This window comes from Petaurus breviceps, unplaced genomic scaffold (genome assembly GCF_028583685.1).
Source record: "Petaurus breviceps papuanus isolate PSGF00001 unplaced genomic scaffold, PetGlider_PUasm1.0 90740, whole genome shotgun sequence".
Lineage (NCBI taxonomy): Eukaryota > Metazoa > Chordata > Mammalia > Diprotodontia > Petauridae > Petaurus > Petaurus breviceps.
In genome coordinates, this window is record NW_027187330.1 from 5,742,421 (window position 1) to 5,765,297 (window position 22,877).

At 38.7% G+C, this 22,877-nt stretch overlaps 1 protein-coding gene across 1 annotated transcript in view; it reads right to left on the minus strand.

Annotated features, from left to right (window-relative positions):
- The window catches only part of CHAT (choline O-acetyltransferase), a 94,215-nt gene that overhangs the window by 53,701 nt on the left and 17,637 nt on the right, over positions 1-22,877 (minus strand). Inside the window, exons 5-7 of the mRNA XM_069067081.1 lie at positions 12,155-12,208; positions 10,122-10,302; positions 8,617-8,794 (exon numbers count right to left, since the gene is read on the minus strand). Coding sequence (XP_068923182.1) covers positions 8,617-8,794; positions 10,122-10,302; positions 12,155-12,208 — 413 coding nt within the window. The remainder of the gene's footprint in view (positions 1-8,616; positions 8,795-10,121; positions 10,303-12,154; positions 12,209-22,877) is intronic.

The window sequence follows — 22,877 nt, forward strand, 5'->3', positions numbered from 1 at the left end:
AAAGTAGGGGGTTGCAATACAAACAGAATCAGGGGCCAATCAGAGGAACTACAGACAAAATGGTTTAACTTTATTGGCTATCCATATTACTTAGAGAGAGTGTAAGTCTATTATTTTGGGATGATCTAAAAAAATGGAAGGGTGAGAAAGAAGAATGCACTGGGAGAATTGGAATGGGAGAGAAAGAATGGAGAAAATTATCTCACGTAAAGGAAGTGTTCAAGGAAGAATTTTTATGATGGGGCAAGCAGGCAACACTTGAACGTCACTCTTACTTGAAATGATCCAAAGAGGGAAGAACATGCACACACTCACACACACATGAGCCTGCACATATATACAGAGTTGGATATAGAAATTCCTCACATGAGAAAGGGAAGTAGGCAGGAAAGAGGCTAAGAAAAAAGGGGATGGTGGTAAGATGGAGAGAAGATTAAGGGGAAGTAGTGATCAAAAGCTGAACAATTTTTTGAGGAGGGGACAAGGTAAAAAAACTAAAGCAATAATACCCATCTCAAGTAGCTAGATGATATAGTGGATAGAGCATTGGACTTGGAGTGAGGAAGGTCTGAGTTCGAATCCTGCCCTAGATAATACTGGTATGACTATTGGCAAAGCACTTAACTTTTCTCAACTTCAGTTACCTCATCTGTAAGATGAGGACAATAATAGCACCTACTTCACAGATTAATTGTGAAAATATATATTAAAAAATATGTAAAATCACTTCGCAAACCTTAAAGTGCTATATAAATACTAGCTATTATTATTTCTATCTTAAGCTATTATCAGCCATTAATACCTTAAGAAGAACTAGTCTGCCAGTTTTACTTTTAATTGTAACAAGTAGATAGGGAAGAGAAGGACTAAAAGAGGAGGAAGGATGCCAAAACCAAATTTCATCTATGTAATTTATTCTAACAGGATGGACACTACAGATGGCCAATGAATCTGGTCCAGAATTGAATAGAAGGAAGAGAGTGGACTGGATTGCATTAGGGAAATTGTGTAGTGCTTTTAATGACTACAAGCTTCTCCCTGGAACAAAAACTCATCTTTTAAAACACCAATATGATTCTGGTGATGCTAACTGGCTACAAATCATGGAATACCACAATCTCTGATGAATCAAAGATGCGGTTCACACAAAGGGCCATAGAGAGATGCATAGTGGGTATATGTAGATTATAGAATATTACCAATGAAACAAAGAAGTGACATAAAGATATCATCAAAGACATATTACCTAAAATAATTTACATAATAATGAGGGACTATAGAGCTCTAGAGTGGGACTTAAGATCTGAGCTTGAATCTTGCCTCTGACATTTGCTAGCTATGTGATCTTGGCAAGTCAATTAACCCTTGTCAGTCTTAGTTTTTTCAATTGTAAAATGGAGATACTAATATCACTCACCCCCCAGTGTTGTTTTGAGGATCAAATGAGAAAATATTTGTGAAAGAATTTTACAAACATTCAAGTGCTATTTAAATAATAATAGTAATAATTATTATTGTTTTAAGAGATAACCAACACATGCTGCATAGATACCTTCATTATGTTAAAAGATCTAGAGGAAACTCCCCAAACATATTAATGAGGGATTTACAAGACAGCTTGGACTAGAGGTGCACAGTATAAGAAAGCATGGAAGGGTTTTGAATTATACTATGGTGGGGTTGGGGGTCAGGACTCACAAAGAAGAGATCAACAGATTGGTTGAAGTATGCATTGAAGTATGAACATATTGCTATTTATCCCCATTCTGATCAAAGCCTTCACTTCAATGATGAAAATAGGAATGGAGATATCTGGAATGACAAATTAAGGGGCAAGGGGATCTTCCTAGAGTCTGAGGATTCATATACCTTGATTTTCTTAAATTATAAACCCTTCATGGGGAAGTGAGTTACAGGATTCACCAGAGGAAGTGAAACTTGAATTGGTCAGGATGGCAAAAGGCATTTGCTGTGTTGGATTTTGTAGCCTGTGGGGTGAATATTAGCTCTATGATAGTGATACAGGAGCTTCCCAGAAGAGAGAACAGCATGTCTGAACCACCAGAGATATAAGGGAGACTACTGAGAAGACGAAAGAATAGCAGGGCAGAGAGTGCTGGTACTTTATGATTTTTTTTTTCAAAAACAACAATTGAAATGACAAAAAGAAGCAAATTGCTAAAAATTCTCAAAAGAAAATTTAAATTCATAAAAAAGATAATTATCAAAATAAAGAAATTCCATACAATAAATAAAAATATGGAGCAAGAGAAGTGGGGGTGGGGGGCATGAGTAACATTGGAATAAAGGAATATCAAAACAGAATCAACAGTAGCACCAGAAAGAATTCAAGAAATCCCAAAAGAATACCGTCAAATATATAACAGATACAGTCAAGGAATAAGAGGAAGGTGGGGGGGGGAGGAGGAGGAGAGAGGAATTAAAAGGAAAAATGAGTGTAACTAATAAAGCTCTAGAGGAAATTATGACAAAATTCAGCAAAATGAAAAATAGAAAATATTTTAAAATATCAATGGACACAAAAGTAGGACTAAATACAATAGAAGATGGAATAGAGTACAATGGAATACAACACAAATACTAATACAACAGAAGACAGAATGGCAGATAACAAAGTTAAGATGGTAAAACAACCTCAGAACATAACAGAATTGGAAAAATATTTCACAGCAAGGAAATACAGAGGAACAGGTATGAGAAAATGGGAATCATTTTGATCAGAAGTCCTCCAGAATCTGGGCCAATTTACCCCTCTAATCTTTTCTCCCAATACTCCTTTACACTTTTCAGTGAGACCAGTCTACTAGCTTTGTGATGAACATGACATGCATTTTTTTACCTTGATGCCTTTGTTCACAGCATCATTACATCTCTCTCTCTCTCTCTCTCTCTCTCTCTCTCTCTCTCTCTCATTATTTTGGTCCTATGCTCAGTTCAAATCTCTCCTCTTCCATGAAGCTTTCCCAGGTGGTCCAAACCTACAGTGATTTCTCCCTATCCTGAACTTAGGTCAAGTCAGCAAGCATTTCTCAAACATTTATTATGTCCCAGGCACTGTGCTGTGGCAACCCCAAAATGATCCCTAATGCAATTTTAGATTATATTAATAGCAGTATCTAGGACAAGGGAAGAAATATTTCCATTATTCTTTGCCTTTATCAGATCACATCTGGACTATTCAATTCTGGGTACCATATTTTAGAAAGGACATTGACAAACTGGAATTTATCCAAAGGAATATGAATAGATGATGAGGAACTCAAAATTACCTCATGAGGATTGGTGGAAGGAACTGCGAGTATTTGACCTGGCATTGATCTTGCAAGCTACTGAAACCTTGAGATCTTTTTCCCCCAGAGAAATTGCTGTGCAGCCACATTTCTCCCATCCTATATTTGGTATTTTTAAACTCATGCATAAGCCTTCTTATTATTTATCCAAATTAAATATCGTTGTATTAGATCCAGTCTGAGATTTTTTTATCCTGATTATGACATCCGACTGCTATTAGCTATACTTTGTTGCTTCATGTCACCCACACATTTGATTCTTCGTCTATGTCTTGAATGAAAATCTTGAGCAGAACTGAATCCAGGACAGACTTCTGGGGATTCTGCTGGAGGCCTCTTTCAATTTCGCATCAATCCATTACCCAACACTCATTGTTCATCTAATTACTAATCCATTTAACTATTATCATGCAGTTGCCATGTCTTTATTTTGCTCATAAAGATATCATGAATGTTAAGTGGTTTATGTTTGACATCAAGGCATAACATTTTGTTTTACTTTATTTTACTTTCCTCTACATAGTAAATCTCCTTTTTGAAAAAACCTGACTTTTTGGGTTGAATAAAGCAAGAAAGTATTGTCTACACCAGGGCCAATATAGTTGGGGAGAATCTAGCTGGTAGCAGTTATAATGATGTGGTATCCATATCTCTTAGTCTAGAACAGGGGTTCTTAACCTTTTCTGTGTCATAGAGCTGTTTGACCATATGGTAAAGCCTAAGGACCCCTTCTCAGAATAATGTATTTAAATGCACAAAATAAAATGCATAAGATTACAAAGGAAACCTCTTGTAAGTTATCAAAATAATAAATTTAGCTGTCCCCTTTCCCCCACCCCAAGTTTGAGGATCCCAAGTTTAGAACCCCTGATCTGGAGAGACAGAATGGTATACTAGAAAAGCCACTTGAGGGGTGGCTAGGTGGCACAGTGAGTAAAGTGCTGGCCCGGAGTCAGAAGGACCCGAGTTTGGTTCCGGCCTCAGACATTTAACACCCACACAAAAAAAAACTAGCCATGTAACCTTGGGCAAGTTACTTAACCCCAATTGCCCTCCAAAAGGCAAAAAAAAAAAAAAAAGGCACTTGACTTTGAATTCAGAGTGCCTGACTTAGAATTCTAGCTCTGTCCCTAATTATATAATAGCAAACAAGTTATTTAATCTTTCTGAGCCTTGATTTCTTTATCTGTAAAACAGGTCTAAGAATACACTACCCACAGGATTGTTGTCAACTCTGAATGTTCTCTATGCAGCCTACTATTATTATCATCATTTGAGATGCTGGTGGACTATTAAAGAGAGAGGAAAGCTCAAGTAAGGTGATTTGGCATGGAGTAGCAAACTGTTGCTGTTCTTTGCCTGCCTTACTGAGGTCACTTTTTCATGTCTCCAGCACCTATCAGAGTGTCCTACACGTAATATGTACTTAATAAATGTTTGTTTTTCATGATCCAACATGGAATACAACAGTCTCCTAAGAATTAGCATGCATATCATACAGAGGGCAATGGGTGTGAATAGGCTGCAACATTTGACCAACTAGGACTTTCAAAGAAGAACAGGCAAAAAAGGTGTCATTGGTCTGGTTGTGTCAAAGGAATGATATTTGGACTGATAGAGCACTCCACAGACACCCTTAAGATGTCAAAAATTAAGCAAGCCTCCAGCAAGTTGGGTAGACCTTCCAGTGAAAAACTTATGGAGAGAACCTTATGTAGAATAGGAAGGCCTGATTGGGTGGCAGTCTGCACTGTTGGAGTAGACTTCCAAATAAATGAGATTATCACTCCATTGGAGTATTTACTTTCACATTCTGCTTTGGAAACGCAGAACTGTTTGACCAAAAAATTAAAAAAAATGAAGATCCCCTTTTTTCCATTTGAAATAAAAAAAGTGGTTCTGCAAGGTAAGCTTTTCTTCCAGTGTAATGTAAAGGTCTGAAAATCTGTAGACCTCAGCTGTGGTTCTGGTGCTGCCCTTACTTGTGAGTGTGATCAAGTCCCTTAACCTCTCTGAGTCCCAGTATCTTCATCTCTAACATAATCACAGACTGGCTAACTGGTCTCCGAGTTTCTTCCAGCTCTAAGTTTTATGATTCTTTAATTTCAGCAATGCCTTCCCCCTTGAAATCATACACACATAACCTGGAATACAACTTTCACTGGAGGAAATATTCAACTGCCTTTCTCTTCTTGAATATCTTTATGTTTTATAACATTCAATGTGTCATCTTCCTTTGCTTCTTAAGTAACTGGTTAGCAAGGATTTCAGGAAGAAACTTATTGAGAAGACCTTGTTTATGTTTGAGGAGGAAGTGGTTTGTCAAAGCTTCTGGTTGAATGCATCTTTTTCAAGGCAGCGAGGGTTTCATTTTGACCTTTGTATGCTCAGGGCCTTGGATATAGTAGGTATTTAGTAAATACTTTGTGACCTGAGCTGAATTTTCTGTGGCTAGGGAGAGGGTATATCTCATAGAGTATGAACGGAATTGAATCTAATTCAATATGATTCAATTAAACAAGTGTCTTTTGCTTACTTTGTTGGCTTTGCTTACTTACGTGTTGATATGTCTGCCTCAGAGAAGCATCTAGTCTGGTTTTAATAGCAAGACACATTGAAATACATCAAAAAATAGCCTGGATTGACCAAATAAAAGATTTCATGGAATTAGAAATATAAGGAAAATCAGTGGGAGTTCAGGCATTAGAGTCTGGAGATAAAGTACATGTCTTCTTGTAACTAGAACCAATGATTCTCAATCTTAGATTTTGTAGCCTCAAAGGGTTTACACAATCATTTCCAGGGAAATAATGAAATTTTAAATAATTTAACTGAAATGCTAATACATGTGTGCATATATGTATGTATATATAATGTATATACATATATTCCTGCTTAATAGATGCTTATTTCCTTCAAATCAATAAATGAAGAAAAGGAAGAAGGGAATTGGCTTTTGAGTTGGAAGGTAAATGTCTAGCCTGTTCATTCACAAAGTTATGACTTATCTGTGAAGAGTAGAGACAGAGGCAGGGGAGATGACCAGTCATGGGGAGTGAGAGAGTTACCTGAATTTTACAAGATATTGAGCCTGAGGCTTGGATCCTTATCTCCACCCATTGCAAAAGAGCTGTCAGGAAGATGACAGAGAACTGGTGATGGATTTCCTGTTGCTTTTGTTCTTATAGTCAACACATATACTCATGCTGTAAAAATCTGAAGGATTAATTATAAGAGAAAATTCCAAGTTCTGCACTCCTTTTTTTCGTTTCTTCCTTACCAGAAGGAATATATCAATTTAGAAATATTGGAGCAAATGGAATGGATTCTCTTGGGGAACAGACCTGAACTTAATAGAAAATTTGACATACAAAAGCTAAGAGACATACAGGTACACACCAAAGACTAATTACAAGGGACTCAATAAGGATGGACAGGTTTTTTTTAATGTATATAAAATGTATGTCTAAGATTGTTATTAGTAATTGGGTAGTTTGTAAGAAAGATTGGGTTAGATTTGAGTATGATATGACTTCAAAAAGTAAAACCTTTTAGGAACAGCACAATTCCTAAGTCAGAACTGGGTCTCAATTCATATATATTTACTGATAGATAATTCCAGAGAAATAAGATTGGATCAATTGAAAACAATAATACTGACCTATTAATAAAGAAGTAGAACTGAATATTACTTCCCAGGCTTTTCTTCTAGTTCTCTACATTACTTCACTTGACCTGGCCAGTGACTTAAACATTCCTGTTTCTGCATCTCTGTTCATACTATTCTCTACCTGCAATGACTTCCCCACTATTCTCTGCCTATCCGAATCCTAAATATCCCTTAAGGATCAACCCTTCATATGTCTTCCAAGGAGACTTTCCTAATTTAGCCTGAAACAATATTTCCTACTTCCAAACATCTACAACAGTTGGGGTCTTATTTGGCACTTAGTCAAATATTTTTGTTACTATCAGATATTGTCTCATGTATATATGTCTTGATTTATATTTGTTGCACACTCCTTTAAGAAAGGGATCATATTATACTTGTAACCTATACAATGGCTAGTACAGAGAACTTATTGACTTAAAAGACCCTTAAACTGAGAGAGATCTCCATGACACAGCCTAGTTCTACATGAAAGTTTTACAGATAAGGAAATAGAGAACCAGGGAGACATTAAGGGACTTGCTGCATGTCACATGATTAGTCAGTGGCTAATCAATCAACCAATCAATCAGTAAACATTTAATAAGTGTCTCATGTGCCAGGCATTGTGCTAAATGCTGATAATGTAAAAAGAGACAAAAGACAGTCCCTGCCCCCAAGGAGCTTACAATCTAATGGAGTGTAATGGAGGGCCAAACTGGGACAAGAACTCAGGTGTCTTGACTTCTAGTCTATAGATCTCTCCACTCCACCATCCTGCTTCCCTTAGGCACTTAACATTTGTCAAGTTGATTTAAATATAGTATGTGATGGAGATATGTACTTCTGGAGCCTTTTGCCTTGTTTTCCTAGGAATCAATTTTCCTTTACCCAGGAATCACAACTAGAGACCATTACAAGTCAGTCCCATTCAGCTAGATAGGGGTTTGAATAAGGGAGGTAGTTTCTAGGAGAAGGGTTCAAGTTTATTTAAAAAAAAAAAAGATTTTCTCCTCTGTAAGTCTCAAGGATTTAGTTGACAAAGAACAATGGTTGGTGTGCAAGAGAAATACTAGGCACTGTAAGTCTGAAGTACTAGAACCAGAGCAGGGCCTGAAGGAGCTGGCAAATTATTCTCTCATTTAGGGAAAAGCTGAAGAGACTGAGTTGTCTAAAAATTGCCTGGGTACTTCTGGGATTCCAGTTTGAAGGTGTTTGGGGTTTTTTTTTTTAACAGCATGGTTGTCTTTTGTTTTTGCCCACTAGTGAAACACTCAACAATTACTGCCTGCCCTGAAAAAAGGCTAAAAACTTCCAGTTGAACAAAAATACCCATATGTCCTGTATATCTCTTCACCTCCAAGTGCTATTTAGTCTCTTTTAAAAAAGCTGGAATATTATTGGTTGAAAACTCTATCTGCAACTGGATTTGCCATTGTTCTTCATATTCAGAGATTACACTAATATTGAAGCATTGTTTCCAGTTCCATCATGAGCAGAATGGAGGCTTGAGTTATGAATAATGGGGATGTTTTTAGTGGCATTATCCTCATTCTTTCCCCTGGATCCCTGAAGAATAGAGGCCACCACAATCACCAAAGAAAGAAAGGCAATGAAGATGAGGATGAAGAGACAGTTGGCGATGCTGCTGCTAACCTTTCACAAGGATGGTCCTGGCCTTAGCCCATTCTGCTCTCCCATCTGACGTCAGCAGACCAATCGGCGGTAACCTTTCTTCCTCATTGTCAGCCATTTTGACTATCTTTCGTAATTGAGTGAACAGATCCCCTTCACTGAGGCGACGGAAATTAATGACCACATCCAAGACAAAGAACTGTGGGGGAAACAGGTCAAACATTTCAACTTCTGGAAACTGAGCTTAAAATGAGACGCCAAAGCATTAGGCTCTCACTTACTTCTGAGGGAGGGTCCCAGGAGTGAAGGAACCTTTGGGACTCAGCTTTCCGTAAGCCCTGTACGTGTAGCTTTTGGTAGTTCCCAGTAGAATGTGATTCAAGTATAGTGCTAAAACTGTTGAGTGTCCTACTTTGAAAATTGCCACCAAATCAGAGAAGGGCAGATAGACTGAATCTGGCCATGTAAAAATTTGTTTTCTAAACTCACATCTCAAAAAACTTTTATAGTTTTATTCCTGTGCCATGAACGCTAGAGGGTCTTTGAATTGACCTCATTCTGTAGTACACAGATTTCTGTTAACTTCCTCTACACATTGGGGAATTCTCAGTTCAGGGTGTGGTTCTAAAATTTTTTTTTAACAACTTTTCTTATTTATCTTATACTCCTACTTCTCATGATCAAATAAGCACCAAGGTTTTTGTTTGTTCGTTTGTTTGTTTTTTGAGGGCAACTGGGGTTAAATGACTTGCCCAAAGTCACACAGCTACTGTGTCAAGTGTCTGAGGCTGGATTTGAACTCAGGTCCTCCTGACTCCAGGGCCCATGCTCTATGCACTGTGCCACCTAGCCACCCTCCAACTTTTTTCCCCCTGAACTGATGAATCAAAATGAAGTTATGCAGCATGTTCCAAAAAACACTTTTTTTCCCCCTATAAAGCCACGGAGGACTAAGAGGAACTAAAAATGCTATGCTGTAGAATTGCTCAGTTGGGCAACATACAAGACTTTGTTCCAAGTTCCTGCATTAGATATGGGAGATGTGTTTTTTTTAGCTATGGAAATTCCAAAATGTAGCTTTGGTTACCACTGCTAATTAGTTAACAGTTCTCACCAACAGGACATCACCTAACACTCTCGTTCTCAAGCGTGTCCCATGTCCTCTTGTTCTGTCCTTAGTGATGCTGCAGAAGAACAAACTAGTGAATATTCTCTACCTCTCGACTCTCTAGAAACATGAAGACAGTTCTTAGCTTATGAAAAGCAACATAGCTTAGTGACAAGAGAACAATGGGTCAGGAGACCTTGATTCTAATCCTCACTAAGTGATCTTGGTCTGTGCCTATCTCACTAGGGTTTTGTAGAGATCAAACAAGATCATGTACTTGAAAGTGCTTTGAAAAATACAGACCACTCTATAAATTCAGAGTATTAATATTAGGTTCTCTCTTGGTCTAAGTAATTCTCAAACTGTTGTAGATTCTTTGGGCTGGATAAAGACATTGTAGTAAATGAAACCAACCTACCTGATTGTTACAAGCCACAATAATGTGTTCTGGTTCAGGCATGATACTGCTTGTCTGGGCCACAAGAGTATCTTTGGTATGTCCTGGAAGGCGGTAGGAAGAGAAGAGCCCATAGTATTGCTTCATACAGAGAGGCTGGCCAGATAACTGTCCTCTGGCACAGTCAACAGGTATAGAATGGCTAGACAGGGAGAAAGGAAAGAAGAGGAGGAAGTCAGGGAGGGAAAGAGAATGAATTTTGAGTATGTACTCTTGCATTAGATGAAACAAAGTAAATTAAGAATCATAGCTTCTTTATAGTGTCAATTAAATTCCATTACCACAATTTATATGTCATTTCTGAGTTTATCAAACAGTAAAAATGAGGGGGTCACAGCAGTCATATCCACAAATGGATAATTGCCAATGATTTGTCATGGAAATTTAACTGTAAATATATGTGAGTGTGTATGTATACACATGTCTGAAAATAGGGCAGGTGGGCTAGAAAGGGTCTGCTGCAGATTTTGGAAGAACTGGGCTCACACTTAGAATGTCACAATGGAGGGGCATGGCTAGGTGGCACAGTGAATAGAGCGCTGGCCCCCGGAATCAGGAGTTGAGTTCGGATCTGGCCTCAGACACTTAACACACACACACACACACACACACACACACACAACTAGCCATGTGACCTTGGGCAAGTTAGTTAACCCCAATTGCCCTCCAAAAGGCAAAAAAAAAAAGTCACAATGGTTTAGGTGGAATCTCTGTCTTAGTACTCAATGTTGGCCTCAGATTCCTTTCTCTTCCCTTTCTTTTAGGAGGTTGGAAGTAGTAAAATAGCAGATCCACAGGAATTGACAGTGTCCTGGCACCTCCTATCCCAATAGTTACCAAGTTGCTATGCCATGTAGCCATTTGTTGCCCTGGTGCCCCAGAAAAAAATGTAGGATTCCCTACACCTCAGCCCCACTGAGCCAAGTTTTTATATTCTTTTCCAATTAAGAATAAAATGTTGTCTGCAGATACATGCTTTTGTTTCTCCCAGCTCTGTGGTTTCTCATCTTTCCTTGACAGTTAATTCTGCAATTCCTGTGGCTGGCTATTGGCATTTCTCCTACGTACCATGCTTATAGGGTGGAAGGAGAGGTATGTAGAGTGAAAGGTGGTCCCAAATTGTGAAAAAGGGGAAGTCTATATTCTGAGAAGAGTGTCCTTTGTGACTTTTTGTCTTCCTTTTTGGATCCTACTTGTGGTCAACTCAAAGGGGCCTGGTTTCCTCATGCTGCACCTTTCATGCTTCTTGGCCCTTCCATTCCCACATTTGCACCTCCATTTATTCTAGATCTGGTCCTTTCCTTTCACACATGAATATTCACTGTATTATTACTCACTCCTATTACCTTACCAGCTTGCCAGATGACTGGTTCACCAATCTTCTGTAAAGAAATGTGTACTAAGGTGTTAACGATTAAAGTATGAAATGCTTTCAGTATTCCTTTTCTAGGGTAGATTTACATTTTAAACTGTAGAGTAGAGTGATTAACCTACCAGGTTAGATTTCAGACATAATCACAAGCCATTACAACAACTGGAGAAAAATTTTTTGGGGGAAACATTCACTCCTCAAGTCTCTGATTCTGTCCGTGGCCTTTTCAGTTGAGCTGTCTTGTCCAGCCGAGCAAAAGGACATAAGGCTATATGGTACAGTGGAGAAAGTGCCAGATCTGGGTTTGAATCACACTTCTAACATTCACTCATTGTGTGACCATGGGAAGATCATGTAACCTCTATAAAATATTATCTAAAACCCTGACACTATCAACAATGCGTGTTGTGGGGGGGAATGTTCTTGATAAACTTACAAGTGCTGTAGATAAATAAACTATTGTTATTACAAACTCTGCTATTTTGAGGAAACAAGGAGACCATTCAATGGAGTCTGATTCCTTCCCGTTCTTTTACTGCATGCTGACTCACTTCTCTGTAGGAAAACCCTTAGCTATTACATAACTGGATTTAACCTTTCCATATTTCCCCAGACTACTTACCTGTCCAGTAAGGATTTATAGTCAAGCACTCCAGAGATAAGGTTGGCAGTAAACCTAAAAGAGAAGGACACCAAAAGCCATCAGAGCCTTCCAGGCCAGGGAGCTCTGCTATGGTCTCTCATGTAGGAGTGTCACTTGAGGTTGTTCTTTGCAATAAGCCAGTGATTCTAAAAGGTAAAGATGTGGAAACAGTGTATTCCAGTCATGGGTGGGGGGGAGAGCAGCAACCTGTATGAAGGCACAGATAGGGAGATGGAATGCCATTTATGAGGTACCCCCAAAATCCAGTCTGACCAAATGTCTGGTGGAACCAAGATTTATATCCAGTCAACTTGGATGCACACCTATGTTAACTTTACTGTATAGTACTGTGCTCTCAGTTCCTGCCCCTTGACTTGGTGCTCCATGACCTCCCTCTCCCCAACAACAACAAAAAAAATCCAAAACAAACCTTCTAAGTGAAAGCAAAAGAACAAACTATGAAGAGACTGCCCCCACTCCCCCCAGCACCAGATCGGGGCTTTGCTTGAGACCTCCAATACTGAGAGAGGAGAGCTCCACTCCCCCCATCCACCCGCATGCCCTTCCCATGTATCTGTCTTCCATCAGCCTGTACTTGAGTACTGCCTGTGTGTCCCTGGCCCTCTCCTGTCTGTGTCTGTGTCAGGCCCCCATGTGTCTGCCCCTAAAATGTTTTTTCTCTCAGTTCTTGCCAGGCTCCCATGTAACTGACTGCAGCCTACTTTCCTTCTCCTACTTTCATAGCTCTGTCCTTGGCACCTATGTGTCCTTGAACCATGTGTTGTCCCCTTCCCTCAGTGAGTACAATATCCCCTTTCTGCCTCCCTTCCTCCCTTCCCCACATCAAGCAAGCAAATTTATGTGAGAAGGTCTGCCACTTACTTAAAGTGAGAACTGTCTGTGTAAGTTTCACTTCTATATGGAGGATGGATTGGAAATGGGCAGAGATGAGTTAGGGAAGCCAATTAGGAGGCCAGTCCAGGAAAGAGGTGATGAGGACCTGAATGAGAGCAGTTATAGTGTGAATGGAGAGAGAGGGGTGGATGTAAGAGATGCTATGGAGGTAGCATTGATGAGACTTGGCAACTGATTGGATATGTAGGATAAGGGAGGGAAGAGGAGTCATCAAGGATGACTTCGAGGTTGTACTCTGAAAGGCTGTTTATTACTGGTCACATCTAAAAGGTAGAGGCTATGTGTATTTTGATCAAAAATGAAATTTCAGTTTCAGTTATCTGGCTAATACAATCAGGATAGATGAAGCCCTGATGGATAATTCGGACCATAATATGACATCTTAGAATCTGTGTTAATCAGCTTGGCTATCAGTGCTGGTATAATGAACTGTTTGAGTACAAACTGTGGAATTCATTTGGTGACAATGAAAGAAGAATATTATAGTGAGGACTAGGGGAGTGGGTTGATAGGGAATGGCGGGGGGGGGGGGTGTCTCTTCAAATAAGAACAGATATAAAGGGTGAGACTGTGTTAAAATTGTGTCTTGTTCTGGTCCCCCTGGCCACCACCTCCTTCTAGTCAGTATAGTAAGTGAATCACCAATTAATTTATGAAATTATGAAATGTGGAAGGCACATCTAGATTTTTAAGCTACTTGCCAGAAAGACTATGACAGCTGTAGGGAACTGAGGCTGTAATCACACTTTAATAAGGCACAAAGGATGTAGGGGGAATACAGAGACAAACAGTGAAAAGGGGACAGAGATAGACAGTGTAGGGACCGGAAGAGGGTGATGGAGGATGGCAGGCAATATGGGAACAGCAATATGGGAGGGGGTGGGGAGAAACAGAGAATCACTCGCTCAATCTTAACTTCCTAGTATTGCTACTTTATACTGGCTACTTATAACCTTATTTAATGTGTTAAAATTATATCTTAGTCTGGTGCCCCTAAATCTCTACCCCCTTCTAGTCAATATAGTAAGTTATAATATAAAGTACCAATAATAGGAAGTAAGATTGCAAAGGGGAACCCAGAAGACCCAAAGATCAAAGAAGCATAATTCACAAATTGCATCAAAAATCACATCCTGGTAATATGCGCTAAATCGGAGGAATCTCTCTACGATTTGCAGGAACTTTTGGTCTTATGGTACTTAAATCTCATCTAAGTCCCAGACATCCACAGTAATACCAACAGTACACCAAATGTCTGGTGAAACCAAGTCATTTATTATATCCAGTCAGTTTGGATACACACCTGGACTATGACAGCAGCTTCCTTGTGAACCTCCCTACCTCTGGTCTCCTCCAACACATTCTGCACATCATTACCAGGTCAATCTTCTCAGATTTTTGCCATGTCATTCTCTTGCTCAAAAACCTTGCAATGGTACCTTAATACCCTTAACATAAATTCCTTAAACTGGTGTTCAAGGGCTTTTGCAATCTAAACGCTTGTGTCACACTGCTTACACCTGAGACGGTAAGAATAGATGATAGAGAATCCTTGCTTCCTCAATCAAGCCACAGCTTTCCTGGGGTGAGAAGTCTTGAAGAACCCTTTGGTCTTCCCTTTCTGGGGCTTCAGAAGCCTAGTGCACAAATTTATTAAATGTTTCCTCAATCAATAATACAAATATAACTGGAAGAGACAACTCTAGGAGCACAATCACTAAACACCAAAGTTCAACTTTTATCTCAAATTTGGGGGCAATTAGTACTGCAAGTCTTCTCTTTCTCTTACTTTCTTTGGTTCGTCTAAGGGAGCGTGCCACAATAATCCACCTCCTGTTGTACTGGCTTCCCTATCTCAGGCAGCCAATTTTACCACATTATTTTGAAACTACCCCTTCCTAATTACCTGAACTCCTTGCTAGTCCCATTATGACCTAGTCTCCACTCTACTCTGGAATTTCCATTCTATTGCCCAAAGCCTTACCTATGCTATTGAGCTTTTTAACCTTCATCCCTTTGATATCCTGCTTTAACATAAGCGGGACTCAGGCCCAAAGCCACTGCATTCCTGGCAACCATAGCTCTTCACAGCCCATTTCATAGAATGAGTTTTGTTTTATTTCTTTAAGGCGAACATTTATTGAATTCAATGATAATATTTATGCATAATACAATAATCCACACTTTTTAAAACTAAAACTATTCCCCAATAGATAGATACAAGATCAAAAATTATGAACAGGCAATTTTCAAAGGAAGAAATTCAAGCTATTAACAACCATATGAAAAATGCCCCAAATCACCACTGGTAATTAGAAATAAACAAATTAAAACAATATTCTACCTCATATCCATCAGATTGGCCAAGGTGACAAAAAAGGAAACTGACAGTTGTTTTTGAGGGACTTCAGAAAAATAAGTATACTAGTGCCCCATTGCTGGAGCTGCAAATTGGTCCAGGTATTCTGGAAAACAATCTGATATTATGATCCCAGAATCATTGAACTGTGCAATTTGACTCAGTAGTACTATTCCTAGGCATGCACCCAAGGGGAAAAGATCTTGTATTTACAAAAATATTTACAGCAGTTCTTTTTGTAGTGATAAAGAACTAGAACTTAAGATATGCCCATCAATTGGGAAATGGTCAAACATTGTGGTATATACATATAATAGAATATTATTTTATCATAAAAAATGATGAAGAGGATACTTGCAGAGGAATCTGGGAAGATGCATGAACTCATGCAGAGTGAGATGAGCAGAAGCAGGAGAAGAATTTATACAATAACAACATTGTAAAGAAAAGCAACTTTGATAGCCTTAAGAACTCTGATTACAACCATTCTGGAAAGCAAGTTGGAACCAAGCCCAAAGGCCTATAAAACTGTGTATACCCTTTGATCTAGCAATACCACTACTAGGTCTGTATCCCAAAGAGGTTCAAAAAGGGTGGGGAAGGACCTACTTGGCAAAAATATTTATGGCAGCTCTTTTTTGTAGTGGCAAAGAATTAGAAATTGAGAGATGCCCGTCAATTGGGAAATGGTTGAACAAGTTGAGGTATATGACTATAATGGAATACCATTGTATTATAAGAAATGACAAACAGGCTGATTTCAGAAAAACCTGGAAAGACTTACATGACATGATGCAGAGTGAAGTGAGCAGAACCAGGAGAACACTGAACACAGTAGCAGCAATATTATACATTGATCAACTGTGAATGATAGCTATTCTCAGCAATATAATGCTCCAAGACAATTCCAAAGGACTCATAATCAAAAATGCTATCCACATCTAAAGAAAGAACTGATAGAGTATGAATGCAGATTGAAACATACTATTTTTCACTTTCCTTATTTTTTCATGTTTTTTTTTCCTTTTGACCTGTGTCTTTTTCCACAACATGACTAATATGGAAATGTTTTGCATGATTGCACATGTATAACCTATATCAAATTGCTTTCTCTGCCAGGGAGGGGAGAGATGATGGAGAAAGGGAGAAAATTTAGAAACAAATTTTTAAAAATTAATGTTAAAATTGTATTTACATGTAATCAGGTAAAATAATTAAAAAAAAAAAAGAATTTCATACTACTTGGTGAACCACACCATAAAAGATCTGACTCGAAAAAGGAAAAAAAAAAAAAAAGAACTCCGATCAATGCAATTGCCAACTGTGGTTCCAGAGAACTAATGAATCAAGTTATGCACTGCCTGACAGAGGTGACACACTCAACATGTAGAATGAAACATGTATTTTTGTGGACATTATTAATTTGGGGATTTGTTTTACTTGACTATGCACATTTATTACCAAGGTTTTCTTTTCTTTTTTTTCCAAATAAAGGTTGGTGGGAGAGAAAGGTTAGGGATAGGGTCCTCCTCCCTCCCCCTGCCTCAAATAAGAACAAAAGAAAGACCAAAAGGAATCACAATCAGAACAGTTTTGAAAGTTACATGTTGAATTTATTACATACTTTAAACTAAAAGCAAGTTCTTATGTTAAGAGGTTTAGAGTTCCATGTATAACTTTCTCTTTCTGTTCCACAATGTATATGGAAATACTTATTTTATATTTGTTATGTTCAGAACAATAAACTAGAAAGAAAAACATCATTGCAATTAATTAAAACATAATGTCATTTTTTTGGTGGGGGGAAACATTATGATGTAACTGTACCATACACCCACCTATGCTAACAAGTCTCTCCACAAATGGCTCCTCCTTTTACTTCCCACAATTCACAGGGTTGTTCCCACATCCACACTTCTCTTTTGTGATCCATGTAATGTCATACTCCCAACATTTTTTCACTCAACCAAGAGAGAATCTTTAGGGGTGGCTAGGTGGTGCAGTGAATAGAGCACTGGCCCTGGAGTCAGGAGGTCCTGAGTTCAAATCCGGCCTCAGACACTTAACACAAAAACTAGCCGTGTGACCTTGGGCAAGTCACTTAACCCCAATTGCCCTCCAAAAAAAAAGAGAGAATCTTTACTAATCACTAGGGTTAGTTCCTCTACCTGTGTTCTTCATTACATTCCTTCCTTCCCATTTCATGACCTTACTTCAACAACCATCCCCTCTTTCTCATGTCTCTTCAATGACTTCCTCACCACTTGCCTTTTACCATCTATTTATAAATATGCTCAACTTTCTCCCAATCCTACCTAGCCCATCCAAATATGGCATAATTTCTTTCCTCCCCACTCTTCCCAGATAAACTTCTTGAAAAAGTTATCTATGCTGTTGCAGGAGGCAAGTCTGTCAGTCTCTACCATGTAGGCTACTTGAGGTCTTTTTCTTGAAAGGCTGACCAAGTCCAGAAGGGTCAGAACATCAGGAACTCCTGCTCCTTCTGAGACACTTGATTAGCAGACCACCAGCATGCCAACACCAACACAGGGAAGCTGTACTCTAGCAAACCTCTTTTTGTTATCTGTTAGTTGGACTATGAGTCTCATTTTGTTCCAGTTTTGAGCTTGAGCTGCTCAACTGGCTTTTATATCTCATACTGCCACCTCTTCACTACCCACCCTCATCAACCTCTTCCAACTGAACTTTTATCCCACCCCATACTCTGCCCAAACTGTTTTCTCCTGTCTTTAAAGAACTACTAGTCTTTATTGTTTCAATCCCCATCTTTCTGGACCTCTCTGCAGCATTAGGTACTGCTAACTACTTCTTTCCTCTGGATACCCTTTTTTCCTTATGATTCTGAAACGCCCACTCTCTCTTGGCCCTTACCCTACCTTCATAATGCCACTTCTCTTCCTCCTTCACGGCCTCTGCATCCTCTTCATTTAGATGATCCCTCAAGAGACTATTCTTAGCTTTCTGTTTTCACTCAACATCTCTTCCTTAGCAATTTCACTCAGTGGCCACCTCTATGCAAATGACTTCCAAATCTATATCTCTAGACCTGATCTGTCTGCCAAGCTCCATCCATACATCTCCAACTTCCTTCAGGAATCTCTACCTGAAGTTCTCATCAGCATCTCAAGTCTAACAGGTCTAAAAATTGAGCTTATTATCTTTTTCCCTAAACCTCTTCCTCCTTCTGACTTCTCCATGTCTGTCTATGAAGCCGCCATTCACCTTTCCCTCATAGTCTTAATCTTAGGAGTTTTTGGACTCTGTCTTTTCCTTCACCTATGATATTCATTTGAGGGCCATCTCTAGTTGTCCTCATCTATATATTACCACTGGACTCGGCTCCAGAGGAGAAAGTGAGGCTGAGGACTTTGCACCGCCCTCCCTCACCTAAATCCAATTTACTTGCACGTAATGGCATCATCTTCCTGATGTTATGGTCCTCTTCAGAATTAAGGACAAACAATAACAACAACAAATCCAGTCAATTATCAAGTTTGGTTGATTCTAGCTCCACATCTCTTCAAACTGTCCTTTCTGTCTGCTCCCCTACCACCCCTCTAGTACATTCTTTCAGTACAACCTACTTGAACTTTTGCCATAAACCTTCTAATGGGTCTTTCCCCCTCTCCCTCCCCACCTCCATTCTCTCCTCTTGCCAATCCCTCCCTTATGCCACTGCCAGAATATTCTTTCTTCCACACAGGTTTGGTATGAACACATCTCTGCTCAAAAATGCTCAGTGGCTCCTTTAGCATGTGTTGCATAAAGTTGGAAAAACACAAAGAAAGGGAAGGCTAGGGATGATGAAGAGAAGCAATAATTATTCTAAGTCCTGCCTCATTTTACAGCGGGCAAACAGGTAACAAAGTTTAAATAATTAACCTAATGTGAAACTCGGGGTAAGATCCAATGAAGTGTGTTCATTCTTCATGTTCTTTCTATTGTGATACATGAACACCTAGCAGGGTAAATCAAACAGCAAATCTCTCAATGTTTCTGGTGCTGCAATTCAGGGACAGAGAAGTTCTATCTTTAAATAATTTATAAAAGTCTGAGATGTAAAGGAACACTGTGCCTGGGATATATCAATTGCAAACCTTAAAAAAGAATTGTAGAAGAATGGATTAAGCTCAGACTTCCCAAGCAACTTCACTGCCTTTATGAGGTAGCAAAAGGCTTTCTGTCTGGAAGAAATATTACTGAGGAGGTGGCATTATTCCTTGGAATTTCCATCTTGATGCAAATAAAAAATAGCAACTATGAGGAGTTTAATAGGTTTTCTTCCTTGGCATTTCCAATTATATATTCATTATCTATTCCAGAGCTACTTGACCTGGGGTCTAACAGACTCCCAAGGACTCTTATGGATAGATTTCAGGGCTCTATGAACTTGGATAGGAAAAAATTTACATCTTTATTTTTGGATCTTTAAAGGTTTATTTTTTCAATTAACAAAAGATCTATTTTATTTCCCTCCCAATTCCTCCATTAAAAAACAAAACCCTTATAACACATATTCACTAGTCTCTCACTGAAACTAAGCATTTCCTTCAATTATGAATTGTCAAAAAGAAAAATTATTCTGTGGGGTCCATAGGCTATATCAGACTGCTGAAGGGGTCTAAAATACACACATACACAAAAGATTAAGAACCACCGTGTATGTGTATGTATATGTGCATATATATATATATGTTTATGGGTCTGTGTATATATGAGGGTATATCAATATAAATATAGATATAAAATGTTAAAGGCATTCTAGACCATTAACCTCAGCATTCTTTCAGCATGGAGATGTCCAAACAAAGAGGTTGGACTCTTATCATAGTGTAGAATGTTGGACTAGGCATTCTCTAAAATCCTTTTTACCTGTAAAATTCAATGTTTATTTCATCCCTAGGGGTATATTAAAATAGGCAATATGGTTGGAAACTAAAAGGAAATGGAGAGATCAGGGGTGGGGTCTGACAAGTCTGTTAATGTCTGCCTAACCCCTCATTACTACTAGGGACTAGGCAAATATCCCTCTTTCAGTACTCAGGGGAGGCTGATGGATAGATCCTGGAAGGGACTTCAGTGTGAATGCAAAACAGTCTTTCTGATAGGACCAGGGGCATAATAATGAGAAACTGGAGAAGGCTAACAGAACCTTAGCTTGCTGCGCATGCAAAACATTTAAATTTTACATTTTTTAAAAAGGCTTTTGTTTTGAATCCTTTCAAAAAAGTGATGACGACCTGGTTTTGCATTACCCAGCCTCTAGGAATCTGGGAAGACAACAACAGAGCAAAAAAATAAATCTGCTAATTGACCCACATTTTTTAAAGGGAGATGAAAAATAGAATGCAGGAGAATGTATGTCAAAATGTTTTTTATTGTCTTTATTTTCCTTAGAGGATGAACTGTGGCTTGATTGTATATTGAAAAAATATATCTTATGTGATACAATTCTGAGATTCATTCAAAAATCATTCTGCCAAACACTTTCTATTATTTGCCAGATTTTTCTTGATTCTTTCTTTGCCAACATCCAAGTTACTCCTGTCTTCCTTTGCTCCTTATCTCCCTTGGCTCATACCTGTCTGTGTGCTGCCCAGATTGGACACCATGATGTGGAGATTTTAGTTCTCCTTTGAATTTCTCTAACATTGACCATCTTGTTACTTTTTTTACTAGCCAGTAACCTTGCCATTATTGCATATGAACCATGTTCTGGAACCATGTTCAAATCAGCTCTGCCATCATTCCTGGAAGGGAATTGTCATTCAGCTCTGTTATGGCTTTACTCACCATCCATGTAACTTTGGTACCCAAAGTGCACCTCTGATCACCACTCCCCTATGTATATGGTCTTCCCCTATTAGAATGTAAGGCCACTGAGGGCAGGGACTGTCTTTACTTTTATGCTTGTATTTGCATAAAGCCTTATACTTAACACCGTGCTTAGCACGTGGTGCTTAATAAATGGTTCTTCCTTATTCATTCAATCATCTGTGATTCATCTGCTATGAAAATGTAGTCACCACAAGGTAGAGTCCTAGGAAAATTAAACACAAACAAAGTGAAGTGGAGAGGAAGTATATCTTCTACTTTTAAGGCCTGCTTCCAGATTAATTTTGCCCATGGCCCACCACAGGGCCCTGCACATAACGTTGTTGTTTAGTCATTTTATTGTGTTCAGCTTTCATTTGTTTTTTTTTTCTTTCTGCAAAATACTAGAGTGATTTGCCAGTTCCTTCTCCAGCTCATTTTACAGATGAGAAAACTGAAGTAAACAGGATCAAATGACTTGCTCAGGGTCACACTGCTAGGGTCTCAGGCTGGATTCAATCTCATAAAGATGAGTCTTCCTGATTCTAAGCCCAGTGCTCTATCCACTGCACCACCTAACTCTGCCTGCCCATAATCATTCAATAAACTTTTATTATCTATCTGAAAACAAGAATAATATGATACTTATATTATCTATATAACTGGGTTAGTGTGATGCTCAGGTAAGATTATATCATAAAGTGCTTGGCAAACTAAATCCATTTAGAGGATATCCCAAAGCTCATGGTGCAGTGACTGTTAAGCTTAAAGCTGTACTCTGACTTTTGGACACATTGCATAAATATTAGCTGTTGTTGTTATCAAGTGTTTACTTTTAACAGACTAGAGGTACAAAGACAAAAATTAAACAGTCCCTTCTCTCAAGGAACCTACCTTCTATTGTCAGAGAAGGGAAGATGAATGCAGTATATGCATAAACATTATACATTAATATATATGCAATAAATCTTTAGGGATTGCTTGCTTATATCCATCATTCTTTTAGGCTGTTTTCTTTGTTAGCTTTACTGACATTTCTCTTTTCAAAGCAAAATGCTATGCCTTGTCCCAAAGATTTTTTGTGTATTTTACTCAGGCCTTTCCTTCCTAGACTTTCCCCACCCCCATGTCTTTTCAACCTGAGACCCAGGCTAAATTGCTCCCTTGTGAAGCTCTCCCTGGCCATTCCATACCTTGGTGGTCTTTTTCTTCCTCTGAATTACCAAAATGTTTCCAGTTTCTACCACTCATTTGACCCTTAGCAAAGACTACCTGATCTTATTAACTGTCCATACCTCTGTGCCTGGCCTCTTTAACTAGAATGTAGGCTTTTTGAGGCAGATACCTCGTGTTAGATTTATAGAGTAATAGAAAGCATGGGAGTCTTGTTATTGGCAAAATATACATGTCGCAGAATTTGGAACACAAAGCATCAAGGTGGCTTTACCTACCTCCACCTGACCGTTTTGTTTTTTTCCCTTCCTTCCTTTCTACATGGGAGACTTGAAAGATCTTCATGAGTTGAGAAAAATTTTAGGGCTTCAGATTGTGAAAAATGACTTTAAATCTCAGTAATCAATATCTTGGAGACTC